Below are 20,000 nucleotides of genomic sequence, written 5' to 3'. Positions count from 1 at the left end.
CGCGTGATTTAGTTTATCGTGCGATACCGCGTGATTTAGTTTATCGTGCGATACCGCGTGATTTAGTTTATCGTGCGATACCGCGTGATTTAGTTTATCGTGCGATACCGCGTGATTTAGTTTATCGTGCGATACCGCGCGATTTAGTTTATCGTGCGATACCGCGTGATTTAGTTTATCGTGCGATACCGCGTGATTTAGTTTATCGTGCGATACCGCGTGATTTAGTTTATCGTGCGATACCGCGTGATTTAGTTTATCGTGCGATATCGCGTGATTTAGTTTGTTATGGAGTGATTTTGCGTGATTTAGTTTATCGTGTGAATAGCATGATTTAGTTTGTTATCTGTGATATCGTGTGATTTATTTCAGTTTGTTATCATGTGATATTGTGTGATTTAGTTTGTTATTGTGTGATGTCGTGTGATATTGTGTGGTTTAGTTTGTTATCATGTGATTTAGTTTATTTTCATGTGATTCAGTTTGTTATCGTGAGATTTTGTTTGTTATTGAGTGATTTTGCGTGATTTAGTTTGTTATTGTGTGATATAGCATGATTTAGTTTGTTATCTGTGATATCGCGTGATTTCGTTTATCGTGTTATTTCGTTTATTTTCGTGTGATTTAGTTTCTAATCGTGTGATGTTACGTGATTTCGTTTGTTATCGTGCGTTATCGTGTGATTTCGTTTGTTATCATGCGATACCATGTGATTTAGTTTATCGTGTGATTTAGTTTGTTATAATGTGATATCATGTGATTTAGTTTGTTCTCATGTGATATAGTGTGATATAGCGTGATTTAATTGCTATCGTGTGATATCACGTGGTTTAGTTTGTTATCGCGCAATTTAGTTTATTTTCGTGTGATATCATATGATTTAGTTTGTTATCATGTGGTATTGTGTGATATTGCGTGATTTAGTTTATTGAGTGATTTTGTGTGATAAAGCGTGATTGAGTTTGTAGTCATGTGATATCGTGAAATTTAGTTTGTTATCGTGTGATATAGCGTGATTTAGTTTGTTATCGTGTAATATCACGTGATTTAGTTTGTTGTGTGAATAGCGTGATTTACTTTATCGTGTGATTTAGTTTTTCATGTGATTTAGTGTATCGTGTGATTTTGTTTGTTATCGAGTGATTTTGCATGATTTAGTTTGTTATCGTGTGATATAGCTTGATTTAGTTTATCTGTGATACCGCGTGATTTAGTTTATCGTGTTATTTTCGAGTGACTTAGTTTGTTATCGTGTGATATCGCGTGATTTAGTTTATCGTGTGATTTAGTTTTATCATGCGATATCATGTGATTTAGTTTGTTATCATGCGATATCGCATGATTTAGTTTATCGTGTGATTTAGCCTGTTATCGTGTGATATCGCATGATTTTCTTTGTTTTTGTGTGATATAGCGTGATTTAGTTTGTTATCGTGTGATTTAGTTTCTTATTGAGTGTTATCGCATGATTTAGTTTATTGTGTGATATCGCATGATTTTGTTTGTTATTGTGTGATACAGCGTGATTTAGTTTGTCATCATGCGATATCGCATGATTAGGTTTTTCGTGTGATTTAGCCTGTTATCGTGTGATATCGCGTGATTTAATTTATCTTGCGATATCACGTGTTTAGTTTATCATGCGATATCGCATGATTTAGTTTATCGTGTTTTATCGCATGATTTTGTTTGCTATCATGCGATATCACGTGATTTAGTTTGTTATTGTGCGATTTCATTTGTTATCGTGCGATATCGCGTGTTTTAGTTTATCATGCAATATCGCATGATTTAGTTTATCATGTGATATTGTGCAATTTAGTTTGTTTTCGTGTGATATCGTATGATATTGCGTGATTTAGTTTCTCATGTGATATAGCGTGATTTAGTTTATTATTGAGTGATTTAGTTTGTTGTCGTGTGATATGGCGTGATTTCCTTTGTTATCTTGCGATATCGCGTGAGTTTGTTTGAGTGATTTTGCGTGATTTCGTTTTTGCTGGTCTTTTATTACATTGTGGGGTATTCATAATCGTAAATAGTTATGAAGAAGGTGGGATTTTCGTGAAATAAGGATAATGAAACATTACAATATGTTATTAAAAGCTTTTAAAGTAAGAAGCAAATTAATTCAATTCTGAAGAATGTTGGTTCAATTGGGAGGTAATCAGAAAGAAATAAAGAATGAACCAAGGAAGGAAATGAGTTTGTGATTTTTTTTTGAGTGAAAATATTTTAAAGTACAAATTCAAGTACAATTTTAAGTCTTTTTCATTTTTAATAGTTGAGGCAAAACAGTGGATAAATCTTATGTTGGTTCCCCTGACCATATTTTCCCAAAGGTCTTGACTTTGTGCATCTTGGTTTTGCCCAACGCGGGTTTTTTCAAGAACGTAACCCCCATGAACGGGAAGGGTCGGCTTTACTTGCGTTCTAGTAGTACTTACTCCGGTTTTTTGGAGTACTTACTTTATTGAGGTACTCACTTCCCAGTAGTACTTACGTCATCGATGTACTCGCTTTCTAGTTGTACTTACTCACATTCCAGTAGTACTTACTTTATTGAGGTACTCGCTTTCTAGTAGTACTTAATTTATTGAGGTACTCTCGTTTCAGTTGTACTTGCATCAGAGACCAGTGATCTTCATTATTTTTGGAAGGGGGCCACTTTTGCTGATAAGACATCAGTGTGAGAGCTGCCACACCACCTGCAGGACTCCAAAATGGTTGTTATTAGGCCCCGCCTCCAAATACTTTTTTTGTTGTTGTGGTTACTGGGTTGCAACCATAAATGTTTGCATACTGCCATCAACTGATGTAGTGATGTTACTTTTATGCTTCGCATTGGAACTCATTTGAAACCATTGAGTCAATTTGATAGCATTTATGGTGCATTATGATGGGGGAGTTTTCACATTTGTGTCTTATCTGTCACGCGTCAGGGGCCGCACTTTAGGCCACCAATGACTTGCGGGCCACACAATGAAGAACAGGGTCATAGACGTACTCACTTTCTAGTAGTACATAATATGTACTACTAGAAAGTGAGTACGTTATTATGTCATAGACATACTCACTATGTACTCATAGACATGACATTATGTCATAGACACTCACTTTCTTGTAGTACTTGCACACATTACAATTCCAGTTGCACTTACTTTATCAAGGTACTCGCGTTCGACTAGTATTTACTTTCTCAAGGTCCTTGCTTTCTCATAGTACTTCCTTTATTGAGGTACTCGCGTTCTCAGAGTACTTACTCGCATTATAGCAGTACTTGCATCATAAACTTACTCGCTTTCTCGTCGTACTTACTCGCATTTCAGGAGTCCTTACTTTATCAAGGTACTCACTTTATAGTTATACTTACTTTAGTAAGGTACTTGCATTGTCATTGTACTTAATTTATAGATGTACTGACATCCTTTATACTGGAGATCTACTCACTTTCTTGCAGTACTTACTTTGTCAAGGTACTCACATTCAAGCAGTACTTACTTTATAGACTTACTAACTTTCTCCTAGTACATATTTTATAGACGTACTCACTTTCCTGCAGTACGTACTTTATAGAGACTCACATTCTAATTGTACATACTTTATAGATGTACTCGGTTGAAAAAAAGATAATGTGTAATACTGGCAACCACTAGGTGGTGTTTGTGACCTACTTTCGGACATTCTGTGCGGACAGACAGACATACAAACAAAACAAATGGACTCAAATGCAATAACTTCTGGCGAGAGTAAAAATGGAGGATTGACAAGCTCTGATAAACATCGATAAAGTGAATTCTAAAGAACTGTACTCCGTTACCACTCAGGCTGCCGGTTGAACAGTGCACTTGACGGGTGGATGTAAACAACTTGCTGGTCAACTAGGGTGCGGTAACCCTCTTGTGGGTCCTTTTTTGCAGCATTGCGAAAGAAACCGCTGAGGACTGCCTTTTGCACTCGCACTGTGGATTTGCTGCAGGATACCACGTCCAGTTTGTGCCTGTGAATAGAGTGAATTGTTGATGTGAAGCAGAGTCAATTGTAGACAACCTTTACATAAACAGACCAACATATGTGATATTTGGATCAGTAAATCCTGCTATTCCGAAGTAAAGTTGAAACCTTGTCAGTCTTCCGTAATGAATGCTTCCTCTCATTTTGGCCATATTTTGATTCATTTTTATCAGGACAGAGGCAAGCTTGCACTACGAGAGACTGAACCGGTTTAAAAGAACCTCATGAAAAGGCCCAAGGGGATGTACAATGTCCATTTGATGCGTTTTTCACCCACAGGTAAAGGAAACAAAAAACAAAAACCTTAACTTCATTTATATCTACGTTGTTTGCACTTCCATACAGTATCATATGTAGTACTGGTCCAAATACCACACATTCTGGTACGTTTGCCTGCCAAAATAAATCTATCGGGCACCGAGAACGCACCGGTCCATGATCCCCAACATTTGTTTGCGAACATCTTGTGCACGGCGCAATGTCCGGGCCTGCACAAAGTTCTCGTAACACCAGGCATTGGAAAACTTATTGTTCTTCCAGGAGTTGTACACAGCCAGCAGTGTGAGGTGGTCTCCCTCTGATTGATTAAATTTCGCCTTCTTCTGATCAGCTAAAGCCTGCTTGTCCTGGTGGGGTTTCAGAGCATACAGGGTTAATTTAGTTGTAAGGACAACGCTACATACTGTACAAAGTTGGTTTGCAGGAACAACATTTCTTGTGCATTAACGAAGCAAAACAAAGGGAACACACAAGCACAATTAAAACGTGAACAACTCCAACATGCTGCATGAGATGACTGTGGCATGAATTCAAGAGGATGTGCAACCAGGTGTTGCAGTACCTTGGGCCTGTAGAAAACATTCTGTACAGACAGCATGGAAACGATGGTAAGCATCTCTTCACTGCAGCCCAGATGCACCGACATGATCAGCATCTTGCAAAGCATCGGCTCAAGGGGGAATTCTGCCATCTACAACAGGACAAGATTGTTATGGACTCACAAAGAAAACACAAATTCTGTGGCAAAAGCATACAAAATAAGATAAACAGCAACCATATGATCTGTTAATGCTGAGAATGCATTGAATGATCTCATCTACTAACGCAAAACTGTGGAGATGTCCTTCATAACGATCAGGAACCATGAAAAAAAAAAAAATGAACATCAATAATCTATGTATTAAAGTAGCTGGATTGCTTTCTCCTAGTACTTCCTTTATTGAGGTGCCCGTGCTCTAGTAGTACTTACTTGCATTATAGCAGTACTTACGTCATAGACGTACTCGAGAAAGCGAGTACGTCTATGACGTAAGTACTGCTATTGTCTGTTTCTCTCTGTCTGTTTCTCTTTCCATCCAATGGGTGGACAGCTGGCCTGACTCCACCCACAATTTAATCTTAAATATATATATATATATATATATATATATATATATATATATATATATTTAAATCAAATTGCATATCTGCCATTTTGGTCACCACTTACTTGTAAGGCCAAGGGACTTAAGCTTCAGGCCTCTGGTGTACATTTGAAGAGTGAACAATGTGTCTTCTATCATGAAATAATGCATCTTTTGTTCGGGAGCAATTGAGGCAGCGGTCTACTCTACACCGCCCAAAGAAAAACTTTCACACAGGATTGATAAACAGTTTTTCTGTTATCAGATAAAACAGATAAAACTAACATTTGTGAAGTAAATAAAAATACGTGGCAAATTTGAAGCAATGAAAAGCGGGTTGGTCGGAATGAAATTAATATATTTATAGATTGGTATGATGCACAATGATGATGTGATTGCTTTCAAATACTGTAGAAGTGGAAACTTTTGCTTTGAGCGACATGAAAATGTGTTCGCATGTTATTAATTTAGCAGAGCGGGCATAAGATGCATGACAATCTCAAAGAAGTTAACCATGTGAAATCGCAGTGAATGTCTACATAGGGAGAAAATAACTTACAGTGTAACCAGACTGAAGAGGAACACGCATGAGAACATGCTTTATCATAAACTAGGGTTTATGAACCTGGTGTAAATTATACGGAACCAATGTACCACTGCACAGAACCAATGAAATACGGATTACAAAATACGATGGAAAGTACAGTAAAGCACATCAAATCCATCGTTAATTGAAAGGCGAGATTTGTACATTAATGGTCAACTGAAGCATTGAGAATTTTAATTATTTTTATTCATTACAATCTCCGGCTTCAGTATCGCTGTCTCCAAAAGCTGGCACAAGACTTTCATCGATACCAGCTTTCAATATTTCCTCATTGGCGGTATGGACAGACGGTGTGTCAAGTCCTGCTTTAACCAAGCTTGCAGGTTTCTGGAAACATTGAAGTGTGTAAACTTTTCAAATTGGCTTCAAACAATGAAACATATTTTAGGTCAAATTGTGAACACTGAAGTCCAGGACTGTACTTGCAAACCACATAAACCTATACTACATGTAGTCCAGCAGTGTAGTCTGATATTTCAGATCAATTGTTCAAATTTGCATAAAAGCACCAAAATTGGTACAGATGTAGAATAATATATTCCGAACAATTCTAGATATGGAGCCACCCGAGATTGTGCCTTGGTCAGCTTTGGCGACCATTTTCCAAAATGGCCACCATTCTACTTTAGCGAAATTGGCTATATGCTCTTATTTTCTTATTGTATTGGTGGTAGATATAAGGAAAGTGTAAAATTCAGTAAATTGACCATGAAAACACGTATTCAAATATTATGAGCCAGTATTTTCGGTAAAAAAGGAATTATTTGATTTGTTAAATTGCTGCTCTCCTGAAACTTTTCGCTGAAAAGTACCCATTATTGCCTGGAGAACAAGAGTCAAATGATATTCATCACATTCAATGGGTTTGGAATCAACAAAAATTGCATTATAGATTACATACTTTACTCTATTTTGAAAAGGGAACTGATAATCGTGATAATGACAAACTCAGAAAATGTAGTCAAATTATTGCACACTTCACTTTGAAGCGGCTACGGTTTACTGTCGACTACCATTCTACCAGGACACATGGTACACGCATACATCGGTCTAGTACAATATGAGTTTCTGACCTCAAGTGTACTGGCTCTGGTTCAAGAAGTCAACACTTTTACAAGCAATGCGACTTTGCATTTGCACATTCTAAGCTAGGCCGATATCTCAGTCTGTGTCTACTGCATCTGTCTACTGGCTTTCTCCTTCACAAGCACACAGTCCAGTACATTGCAGATTAGCCTTCTTGCATTTGCAGTGGTTTCTACAGCCTTTTTTGCAGCCGCACGACACCAGCTCGAAGCAGCTTTTTGAAGCCTCAGGGAGTGTGGTCCAGAGCGGTTCGTAGGACCCATCCTGTGTTTGCCGCCAGCCTCAGCTTGTTGGTGATGGAAGCACGGGTTGAGGGATCAAAACCTGCCCCCAGACATAGCCACTCTGGAAGACTGATCTCTTCACATGCTGTTCCAAAGCATCGTAGGTAGGTGGGGTGTGCTGGACGGAGTTCCTCTTGGCGAAGAATTCTTTCTGGCCTCGTTGACGTCCGTATATGGACTGGTGCGGTCATAGAGGAGCACCACAAACCTTTCTAGGCAATGCATTGTGTCATCCTGGATGTTGACTGGCGTGGTGGTCAGGGTCACAAGAGAATCTGTCAGTTCTGGAAAGGAGTTCCATGTGGCCCAGGTAGATTTCTTCCCATTCCCCATGAATGCTGATACCGTGTCACAACCGGTCATGGCGTGGAAGACAGGGAGGGCACGTGCCTTCTGTGGACCGAGGGAGGCAGCTATTTCATGGGCAGGGATGTAGCAGTAGTCCTTGCCCGTCCCAAAGGCAATCCAGAGTTCATCCACGCATGGTAGTGCCTGGGCTACCATCACCGCCAAGACGACGACGTCGGTGTCTACGGTTCGAACTTGAATCCGACAGTGGTCATGTTCTGCAGCATGGGCCACATGTAGCATGATGCGAGTGTCCGCCTCTTCTTGACCGCATGGAGCCAGAGAGCTTTCATCTTCCTGCCTTGGAAGGCAGATGACTGCTTCACCATCAGTGACTACCAGCTGCTTTGCCTCGTCATGGAAGGACTGCAGCAGCACATCGGACAGGAAGGTGAAGAGCTCCACCTTGTTTGTGTCGACACGTAGGAAACTCTGCCAGTTTCCTGGTATTCTGGCCCATGTTGTTAAAGTAGAATGGCGGCCATTTTGGAAAATGGCCGCCAAAGCTGACCAAGGCAAAATCTCGAGTGGCTCCATATCCAGAATACATTAGTCAACATATGTACCAATTTTGGTGCTTTTATGAAAAGTCGAACAATTGGTTTGCTATGCTGCAGTACTATCGGGACCAATTCAGACAAAGTATGGTAAACTACAGGTTTGTTTTCCAAATAGTGTTCCAATTTGTGGTCAAAATATTATATTGTATTCGAGGGGACATGAAGTTGTTCGTCGATCATCAGCTGACGTCTACAGACAGATGGTCAACCAATTGCTTAACGTATGTTTCTCACTTCGCCTGCGTGGGGAAACAAGAATGACTGCACTGTGGTCACAACTTGTGACTATATATATATATATATATATATATATATATATATATATATATATATATATATATATATATATATATATATATTTTTTTTTTTTGCCTTTTCTGTCCACTCGACTTCCTCATGTCCCATGTGTCTATGTGGTGAAGGCGGGGTCTGAGAAAAAAAATCATTACCCATGGCGCAGCTTACATTCTCTAATCTGTCTCAAGCTTGTGCCATATCTGTCCCATGTTCCCATGTGAATGAATAAGATAGATAGGATTCAGTGATTTAGGCCTGGTGTTGGCTTAATGATTCGGGTGGTGGGCTTGGGATCCTAGGATCCTGAGTTCAAATCCACCTTGGCTGTTGAATTAATACCAGGTGGGGTTGGCTCTGCCTGTCATCCTTCTGAGGTCAGCAAAATGAGTGCCAACCTGCTGGTGTCCTGTGTCGGAGTGGCGACCCATCCAGGATTGTGCCCAATCACAAAGGAGACTGCTTAGGCAGCACCAACGCAATGCACAGAGTATGGTCCCAATGGATGGATGGATTCAGTGATTCTGAACAGGGGATTTACGGTTATATCTGTTACCTCAGTTGTGTGCATGTGTGTGTGCGTGCGCGTGCATGCATGCATTCGTCCCTCTCCCACACCCTCCCAATCTCTCTGTGGTAATAAACCTTGTGCTCATAAAAACCGAAACGTGGTCATTCGAGGTACGTGACTTCGCCATTAAGCGCGAGTGAATTGACTTAAAGATTCCGGTAATGGCCGATTGGGAAACGTGCACTTAAAGCACTCTTCAAAGAGTTGGTTTGTCACAGTTTAACCCCAATATGGGGCTGTACAAAAAAATTACGAAACACTTTTTTTATAGGGAGACACGTATGGACTTGATTGAACCTTACTAATAATTTTCATTCAAAATATGATTAAAACTTGACCCAAACAGCACCAATGGAAATCTGACACAATAAACCCAGACAGTGTATAATCAGCAGAGGCTGACAGGCCAAATGTATTCGGCCCACCAGAAAACTAAGATGGCGGCCATATCATTTTGTCTGGGGGCTATGGTGGGTGAAGTCAAGCGACAGATGTGGATGTGGTCTCGCAACTGCCTGACAAATTTCAAAAATCAATTTCAAAAGACATTTCAAAAACTAGATCCCCAACAAGAACCGCAAAAACACCACCAGCAACAGCAAAAGGAAGCTCTTGTAGATCTGTGACATGTCGCAAGTAAAAAATTGGGTGAGGCAATCCTGACGACCAATCGTGCACATGACTCGCTATTAGTCAACTAAAATGGTGCAGAAATAGCAGTGTAAATTTGCCGTATCATATTCAATCCTGTTTGTCACTTAACACCAACCTCACCCAGCTGTTTGGATTAGTAAATGTGCTGCAGTATGTACTTGGAAATGACAGTCTAAAAAGAGAGCAATTAAGCAAAGGAATGAATGAGAAAGGGAAATCATGTTTCAGAGCTGACCCTGCGACCCAGGCGGGTGAGAAGGCCCTCGTTATCAAGGGCTCCCAGTTGATAAAGTTGCTCCATAGCAGTAATCAGTGTCTCCATAGGAGGCGCATCCATGAAGTCAAATGAAAGAAGGTCGTTGATACCCATAGCCTGCAAAAAGTACAAGTCATGATTTTATCATTCACAAGAATGTCAAACAAAAGCGTAATTAAAACTGGTAAACCAGTAATCCCGGGCTTCAAGGCGTGCCTCCATTTTAACAAATTTCAACACTATCACCCTGTCACATGATATGGGTTTTCCGAGTTAGAAAGTTAGTTCAAGTCTGCAATGGGGTCCAGCTACGGGGTCCCTCATGTTATATCAATGAAGGATTGAAAAGCCCAGAGCAATACATGATAAAGAAACAAACTTCACATTGGACAAATCGAGGCTGGACAAATTTTCAAGTCCCCAAAAAAGACCAAAACCTCCACATTTACATATTAATGTAAATGGCGAACTTGTAGAACGTTAAAATATCTTCCAGAATGTGTGGTCACTTTTTGTCTATCTTCTTTGGTTTTCATTTTACGACATGTCAAAAATGGGTGATTTTCAACTTTGGGGGGCTCTGGGGCCTCACTGGGGTAAAATACAGACATAGTGTAAACATATTTGGAGTCCCCTCTTCAAGGCCTATCAGAATCTGTCATTCAATTTTTTCAACTCTCATTTGCATATTTGGCATATTTAATGAGGCGAATCGGCATCATTTTAATCATATAAATTATGCAACGATTTCGACGAAATTAACAACTTAACATTCCAATGGAACCTCGCAAATGTGTGCAAAAGTTTGAGGCTTTCATGTTATCCCTTCTGGAGAAGAAGATGTTTTTAGGTTTTGGAGAAAATCCAATATGGCCACCATACCACGTGACCTACGTCATCAAAATTTTCAAAGTATAAACATCAAGTGGAGAGTTATTAAGTTGTTAAGTTTCATTGAATTTCATCAAAGCATTGTTTTCATTTAACATTTCAAAAATGGGTGATTTTAAACTTTGGAGGGCTCTGGGGCCTCACTGGGGTCAAGTCCAGACATGGTATAAACATATTTGGAGTCCCCTGTTTATGTCCTATCTAAATCTGTCATTAAACTTTTTCAACTCTCATTTGCATATTTAATGAGGCGAATCGGCATCATTTAAAATCATATAAATTAAATAACGATTTTGACCAAATTAACAACTTAACATTCCCATGGAATATCAGACATGTGTGCAAAAGATTGAGGCTGTTGGGTTATCCCTTCTGGAGAAGATGTTTTTAGATTTTGGAGAAAATCCAATATGGCCGCCATACCACGTGACCTACGTCATCAAAATTTTCAAAGTCTAAACTTCAGGTGGAGAGTTATTAAATGGATAAGTTTCATTGAATTTAATCCAAGCATTGTTTTCATTTTATGACATTTCAAAAATGGGTCATTTTCAACTTTGGGGGGTGCTGGGGGCTCACTGGGGTCAAATACAGACATAGTATAAATTTATTGGGAGTCCCCTGTTTATGTGCTATCTAAGTTTGTCATTAAATTTTTTCAACTCTCATTTGCATATTTTGCATATTTAATGAGGCGATTCGGCATCATTTTAAATCATATGAATTATGTAACGACTTCGACAAAATTAACAAATTAACATTACCATGGAACAATGCAAATGTGTGCAAAAGTTTGAGGCTGTTGTGTTATCCGTTCTGGAGAAGAAGATGTTTTTAGGTTTTGGATAAAATCCAATATGGCCGCCATACCACATGACCTACGTCATCAAATGTTTGATAGTATAAACTTCAGGTGGTGAGTAAATATCCTGTTAAGTTTCGTTGAATTTCATCCAGCAGTTTTCCCTCCAGATCCGCCACAAAATGTCAGACGCCTTTAAAAACGCCTTTAATAACAATAATACTAACGATTTCAATAGAGCTTCAGCCATGCTTGAAGCCCTAATAATGACGACGACGATCAATGAGTACATCAAAAAAAACAGAAGATATGGGGAGGCTATAAAAGTGCAAAATAGAAAATTTAATAAAAACTTCATGCAAAACCTAAGCCCAGGTGACCACGGGATGATTTGTACAATGGACAAATAGTTGGGCATTGTGCATCCCCATTCTGGAGACAGACTCTGCTCTTGAAAAGGTTGAATGCCTCCATTCTGCATTTGCTTCCAAACCTCATCCCCAAATCACTCACTCTTTGTACCCACCCTTCCCTGCCAAACCCAACTTCCCTTGGTGTCTTTCGCACCTGAAAAGGTGGAGAAATTTCTGGCAACCCTCGATTCTGATTCAGCAACTGGACCGGATGGCATCAGCTCACGTGTCCTAAAAACCTGCTCTGCTGCTCTTGCACATCTTTCTGCTCTGTTCACCTGATAATTTGCATTAGGTCATCTTCCATCTGCTTGGAAGATAGTCAACATCATTGCATTACGGAACTAGAAGGGCACTCGGTAGAGTGCATACCTCCAACACATAATGTCTGATCCACGAGAACATATCAGGCCCAATAGATTTTTGAAATATCGTGCTAGAAATAGTTTTGGCCCTGTCTCTTAATGGTGAAGAATCACTTAAAAAAATTATCGGATCCAGATCCAGATTCGGATCTTCAACAAAATCAAATAAATTCATCGTGGTCACATACCCAACCTGCCCACAAAGTTTCGTCCGAATCCATCCACAACTTTTTGAGATATCCTCCAGACAAGGCAGACGGACAGACAGAAGGGGGGGGGGGGGAATACATAACCTCCTTCACCTTCGGTGGTGGAGGTAAACATGGTGCAAAAACACATCCTCTTAACTACATACATATCATCCAGCATGACAAACACCCCAAACACATTGTCAAAGAAAGGCAGAGTGAGGAACACTGTAACTACTAGAATGGCCTCCTTAAAGTCTTGACCTTATCAATGAGGTTGTCTGAGATTATTTGGACAGGAGGAAAAAAAATAAAAATAAACAAAAATAAAAATTATGGGAAACATTGCAGAATGCATGGAACCACCTCCCAATGGAATTTCTCCAGAAATCGAAAGAAAACATTCCAAAACGGATATCTGCTATTTTTGCAGGAAAAGGGGTGTTACACTAAAATAATGAAATTTCACACATTAACAATTATAAAATACAATTCATAATTGTTTATTGCACAAAGCATGATCATTATAACACCTATTTAACAAAATATGCCGATGTGATAATAAAATGTTAATTTTCAAGGTGGCCTAAGACTTTTGCACAGTGCTGTATGTCGAGCATTCAATGTAGTCTGGCATTCTAACTTGCTCTCCAAACTGTCCACCTGTGGAATCTAAGACGAAGTCCACTCTTGGGTTCCTGACTTCCTCAACTCTCGTAGCCAATGCGTGCCTCCAATTGGGATGCTTTCATCTCCTCTCACCGTCAAGGATGGAATGCTCAAAGGCAGTTTCTTGGGCACAGTCCTATTCCTAATCTTCATCAACGATTTTTCTTACTCTGAAAAACCCTCTTCATGTATTTGCTGATGATTGTCACCCGCTGCCATAACATCCTTCAGATAGGCAGGTGGCAGCCTCTTCCCTCTCTGCAGACCTTGGTCGAATCACAAGCTAGTCCAGCACTTGGGATACGTCTTTCAATCCAGAAAATGTCACATTCTTACACTGTCTCTGAAAACGCTGTCTGGCAAATCTTCCCATCTACTTCCTCAACAATCCTCTTGAGGAAGTTCAGCCACTCAAACTTTTGGGCCTCAGCATCCATCAGTAATTTTCTTTCTTGGGCAAATCACGCATCTAACTTGGCCTCCAAACCCAGTCGCTGACTGGGAATCCTCCATCATGCAAAGTCTTTCCTTGGCACATCTGAACTTTAATCCACTTACATGGCCTTCATCCACAGCTTGATGGAATACTGCCCCCCCCCCCCTCCGCCAGCTGGACTTACTTCCAATTCTGTGATTGAAAGTTTGCAGCTGTATCCATCTTGGTCACCCCGTGTCCTCCCATTGCTCTCATCTTCCCCATGTCTTGTATTTCTTCAAGTCTCCCTCTATTTTGTCCTTCAACCTTCCTGTTGGTGTGTGTCCCTCCGTCCCCTTAACCCACATTCCTCTTTCGACTGTTCTTTTCCTTCTGTTACATAATTATCTGTTCTGTGTATTATCAACAAGGTGTCAGTTTCACCAAATGGTGCAAAAGACAATCATCTAGCTCCTTCACGAGCCTCAACACTGTATACAAGAAAGAGCAGCATAATATTAAGGGTTTGGAGGTTTCTGACATATAACTATGAGACTGGGGAAGCAGTGGGAGAACAAATGTATTCAGAGTGATCTACACTCATGAGAGAATTCAGTGATGATATCACTTGTTAAATGCAAACTAATTGGACCATTAATCAATAGGCCTGCATTCAAATGGATGAGATTTGAGGCATGCTGCAATTTGAGTGCAAAATATTTCACATCTAAGTGCCTGGGTTGGAATTCTAAGGACCCTGTTGGTCCAGTGGTACAAACTGCATTCTGCAATCCTGAGAACAATGACAGTAGCAACTTCGGCAGGTGACATTGCCAATCATTCTGCTTCCACCAATCATTTTTCATGTCACCCTGGTTTTCGATCAGCAATTTGAATCACAAATTCATGACTATTGCTATAATGCTGTCCATCAACATCATGTTGATGGTGACAACTATACACTTGCCTTGAGTGAGAGCACGGTACTTGCCAAGTTGGTACGCTGGATCTCGGGAACATTTGTTGTCAGCATTTCATCGCGATATGCTCGTTCCGTGTATAACCTGTATGTCTTTCCGGGACCTGTGCGCCCAGCACGACCTGCACGTTGCTTTGCCTGGGCCTGTGGAACAGGTGTATACAATCTTTCCTCCTTATACATTATTAATGGAATTGGCATTTAAGAGGTATTTATGAATATCAAGTGTCAATGAGCATTCAAACACTGCAATTAAACAATGTTGCTGTTATACATGATGTTGCACACAAATATGACCTTTAAAGCTCCAAGAATAAAACAATTTAACAAAACTTGCATCAGCTTCAGTAAGTCACTCTCTGATCAATGACTTCCTCCCTTGCACCCTGCCAAAAATTTCGACATCGACACTTGCCTGGGATATTGGGGTCACAACAAGCTGATCGATGCCATTTTTGGAGCTGTAGACCTTTTGTTTTACAAAGCCTGGGTCAACGACATAGTAGATCCCATCAATGGTGAGAGATGTCTCAGCAATGTTAGTTGCTATGACTACCTGCAAAGCCAAAAATAGCAATTTTAAGGATCAACAACAAAGATGCCATAAAAAATTTATTACCAACAAGGTGTCAATTTCGCCGAATGGTGCAAAAGACAACCTTTCGGCTTCCAGGTGGAGCAGGGTCAAATATACGTGTCTGCATTTCGCTTGGCAAAGCAGAGTAAACTGGCAGAATAATTAATTCTGGAACTTCCGGTCCCAAGGATTTCATCCGCTCATAAAGGATCTCACAAGCTGTATCAATCTCTTCTTGGCCAGTCAAGAAAAGGAGAATATCCCCTGCACCAGGCAAAAGTACAAACATCAATCACTCCCTTAATGTTGTTTCATAAGCCAAAGTAGGATGACACTGGGTCAACCGTACACAAAATTGTTAATGGTAACGTAAAGGAAACCACTCGTATTTCAGAAAGACAATTAGAATATGACATTTCATCTTTTTTACTTTCTCTCCAGATGTGATTCGTGATTCCATCGTGGTCCATTCAAGGATTCAAAGAGAAAAAAATGACAAAAAGATATTGCATCAGTTATCTTTTCAAATTACAAGTTTAGTTTTCTTTCCTTTTATTATTACGAGTTTATGCAACGATGAAATAATAAAAAAACAAACAAAAAAAAAACCTCATGCTAATTGGAAAAAGGCAGTATCAAAATTAATAAAGATTCAGATTTCAAAAAAATTAAAATCAAACTTCATCTGTGACTAAAAGGAGGTGTGTGTGTGTGTGTGTGTGTGTGTGTGTGTGTGTGTGTGTGTGTGTGTGTGTGTGTGTGTGTGTGTGTGTGTGTGTGTGTGTTTTCATGCTCGATGGTTCCTGTTATCACAGAATAATAAAGACTAGCCGAAACCCTGTCACAGACGGATTCCGTTCCATGAGCCCAATATGACAACCAGTGACGGCTCTCATAAGAGCCGGATCCCAGTCGATGTACTCCATGGCTTTACCTAATGAGGCCTCCAAAACGTCCTTGTACACGACATTTTTGGTGTACACTACTCCTTATGAAGAAGTCCCCTGATTTGTGCACGTGTCTACTTTGACGTACACCATGTCAAAATTTCTCAGGTCACAGTACCGAGAAAAACTTGACGTGACCGCTAGGAGGAGCACAAAATTGGTCCTTCAGTATTAATATACAGATGCTTCAGATTTGAAAGTTGACTATTGCCACTGTGTGATGCACTCTTACAGGTACGAAGTTTCTTTCAGTCCAGGTCACAGTACTGAGAAAAACGTGACGCGACCGCTAGGAGGAGCACAAAATTGGTCCTTCAGTATTAATATATAGATGGTACCGTTGGAAAGCTGATAATCGATTGACTTGGAAAAAGAATTGTATCCGCTAAATCATGGAGATACCTTTTGAAAAGCACCTCTTTCCGGTATTGAGGAAAAACGTGAGAATGGAAGCTTAATGAAGCGGTTCCAATGGTAACATTTATTATTCTACGAGCAAATATCACCCCGTCGCTTTGCTGATGGGAATACCAAAGGGGGGGAGGGAGAAAAAGAGGGGAGAAGAGAGACAGAGAGGTGGGGGAGAGAGAGGGTGGGACAGTGAAGATGTGGGGGGGGGGGAGGAAAGAGGAGAGAGGGGGAGCAAGGATGGGTGCGGGGAAGGGAAGACAGTGTGAGGTGAGAGGAGGAAGGTGGACGTTCGGTGGAGCGTCAATTAAATTTCATACTCTCTCATCAAAATGATTCTGCACGAAATAATGATGAAGATGGAAACAAAGTAAATTCTGAAATCCATTTTATACTGGCCATACTATACAAACGGCCCGGAGACACCGCCCGGACAAGACCGAAGACAAAACCTCCTGGACACATCTGGACACAAACACTGCTTGGACACATTCAAAGATAAACTCCCATCCGGAGACGAACTCCCGTCCAGACATAAATACCGCCCAGACGTGTACGGAACCAAGCTGTCCGGAGACAAACACCGCCCGGACGCATCCTGAGACAAACTCCCATCCGGACATAAATACCATTTGGACACGTCCGGAGACAAACCCCGCCCAGATATGTCCAGGGACACACACACACACACAGAGAGACAGAGGAAGGTGCTGTACTGTACTGTATTGGGAAGGGGTAAAGCAAGTATGGGACAAACAAAGAAAGAAAAAAAAGAAAAAGAAAAAGAAAAAGAAAAAGAAAAAAGAAAAAAGAAAAAGAAAAAGAAAAAAGAAAAAGAAAAAGAAAAAAGAAAAAGAAAAAAGAAAAAAGAAAAAGAAAAAAGAAAAAGAAAAAGAAAAAGAAAAAGAAAAAGAAAAAGAAAAAAGAAAAAGAAAAAGAAAAAGAAAAAGAAAAAGAAAAAGAAAAGGAGAGAGAAAAAGAAAAAGAAAAAGAAAAAGAAAAAGAAAAAGAGAGAGAGAGAGAGAGAGAGAGAGAGAGAGAGAGAGAGAGAGAGAGAGAGAGAGAGAGAGGAGACAGAGAGAGAGAGAGAGAGAGAGAGAGAGAGAGAGAGAGAGAGGTGGGGGTAGGGTAGTTAGCAGAGAGAATGTTATGCTTTGTGAACAACACACACACACACACACACACACACACACACACACACACACACACACACACACACACACACACACACACACACACACACACACACACACACACACACACACACACACACACACACACACACACACACACACACACACACACACACACACACACGGCAATTTTTCAGGAATCGGCAGGTTGGAGTCAGTGTGATTCGCAACTGCAGTACTTACTGTATACAACCCAGAAACCTTGAGTTGCTTTCACCGAAAAACAAAGCTGCATTTACATGGACGTTTCAGGGATATGTTCACAAACATTAATATTTATTAAGAGCTGCATGTGGCGGGTGGGAAAAAAAACAAACATTTGGCTCAGTAATTTAGAAAACACAAAAACATGGTAAACAGCTCAGAAATCAGGTGCGATTTCACAACTCGGTCAGAATGATGGCGCACGAACAACTCGCTCAGGATGACAGAGCACGAACCACTCGCTCAGGATGACAGAGCACGAACCACTCGCTCAGGATGACAGAGCACAAACCACTCGCTCAGGATGACAGAGCACAAACCACTCGCTCAGGATGACAGAGTACGAACCACTCGTTCAGGATGACAGAGCACGAACCACATGCTCAGGATGACAGAGCACGAACCACATGCTCAGGATGACAGAGCACGAACCACATGCTCAGGATGACAGAGCACGAACCACTCGCTCAGGATGACAGAGCACAAACCACTCGCTCAGGATGACAGAGCACAAACCACTCGCTCAGGATGACAGAGCACAAACCACTCGCTCAGGATGACAGAGCACAAACCACTCGCTCAGGATGACAGAGCACAAACCACTCGCTCAGGATGACATAGCACAAACCACTCGCTCAGGATGACAGAGCACGAATCACTGGCTCAGGATGACAGAGCACCAACCACTCGCTCTGGATGACAGAGCACGAACCACACGCTCAGGATGACAGAGCACGAACCACTCACTCAGGATGACAGAGCACGAACCACTCGCTCAGGATGACGGAGCATGAACCACTCGCTCAGGATGACGGAGCATGAACCACTCACTCAGGATGACGGAGCATGAACCACTCGCTCAGGATGACGGAGCACGAACCACTCGCTCAGGATGACGGAGCATGAACCACTCACTCAGGATGACAGAGCACGAACCACTCGCTCAGGGTGACGGAGCACGAACCAGTTACTCAGGGTGACGGAGCATGAACCACTCACTCATGGTGATGGAACACGAACCACTAGCTCAGCATGATGGATACTTATCAAAGGATGTCGAAGTAACGGGATTTAAAGGGAGCATGAACCACTCGCTCAGGATGACAGAGCACGAACCACTCGCTCAGGATGACAGAGCACGAACCACTCGCTCAGGATGACGGAGCATGAACCACTCACTCAGGATGACCCACTCAGGAATATCTCAAAAAAACAAAGGTTTGATAAATTTTATGAGAAGTCCCACCCATGTTGGGACATATGCAATGACCCCAAAAGCTGCACAGAAAATTTGGTGGGGATGGCCCCAAAACTGTGGGAGTAGTACTGTGTAAAATCAATGTACATTTCATGATGAAGATGAAAATGAAGCTGATAATGATGATGATGGTGATGGTATTGGCTGGGGAGGGGGGATTGGCTCTTATGTCATAATGAAGGAAATGGCTTATGACAGAAAATAGCAAAAAGTCTCAAGCGAACGTGGTGTGATGCTGACGGAAAAGTCGAAGCACGGATAATGCCAAATGCCCGAATGTGTCTACATGCAAAAAATTGCTGCATCTCACAAGTGGAAACCGAGAATCTCAATTGTATTGAGAAAGTGTCAAAGCTGCGAATGTGTTTACACTCGGAGAAAGATCGGCATCGTATGGGTAGAAACGCAAAATATCAATTGTATTGAGATATTACTGAACCAGCGAATATTTTCGGAGAGTGAGAGAGACAGAGACAGACAGACAGACAGACTCAGAGAGAGAGAGAGAGAGAGAGAGAGAGAGAGAGAGAGAGAGAGAGAGAGAGAGAGAGAGAGAGAGAGAGAGAGAGAGAGAGAGAGAGAGAGAGAGAGAGAGAGAGAGAGAGAGAGAGAGA

General features: G+C 41.0%; 1 protein-coding gene across 3 annotated transcripts in view; it reads right to left on the bottom strand.

Moving 5' to 3' along the window:
• Positions 1-20,000, bottom strand: part of DHX8 (DEAH-box helicase 8) — a 107,402-nt gene that overhangs the window by 2,935 nt on the left and 84,467 nt on the right. For all 3 annotated transcript variants that reach the window (XM_085872614.1, XM_085872613.1, XM_085872615.1), the window contains 7 exons: positions 15,459-15,640; positions 15,215-15,355; positions 14,788-14,943; positions 10,057-10,194; positions 4,856-4,984; positions 4,444-4,640; positions 3,821-4,000 (listed from right to left, as the gene is read on the bottom strand). In XM_085872614.1, coding sequence (XP_085728740.1) covers positions 3,821-4,000; positions 4,444-4,640; positions 4,856-4,984; positions 10,057-10,194; positions 14,788-14,943; positions 15,215-15,355; positions 15,459-15,640 — 1,123 coding nt within the window. The remainder of the gene's footprint in view (positions 1-3,820; positions 4,001-4,443; positions 4,641-4,855; positions 4,985-10,056; positions 10,195-14,787; positions 14,944-15,214; positions 15,356-15,458; positions 15,641-20,000) is intronic.

The sequence above is a fragment of the Eptatretus burgeri genome, chromosome 3 (assembly GCF_056783735.1).
Source record: "Eptatretus burgeri isolate ZD-2024b chromosome 3, Ebu_testis_v1, whole genome shotgun sequence".
NCBI lineage: Eukaryota > Metazoa > Chordata > Myxini > Myxiniformes > Myxinidae > Eptatretus > Eptatretus burgeri.
Note: the sequence above shows the minus strand (reverse complement) of the source record. Positions and strands in the feature narration are given on the sequence as shown.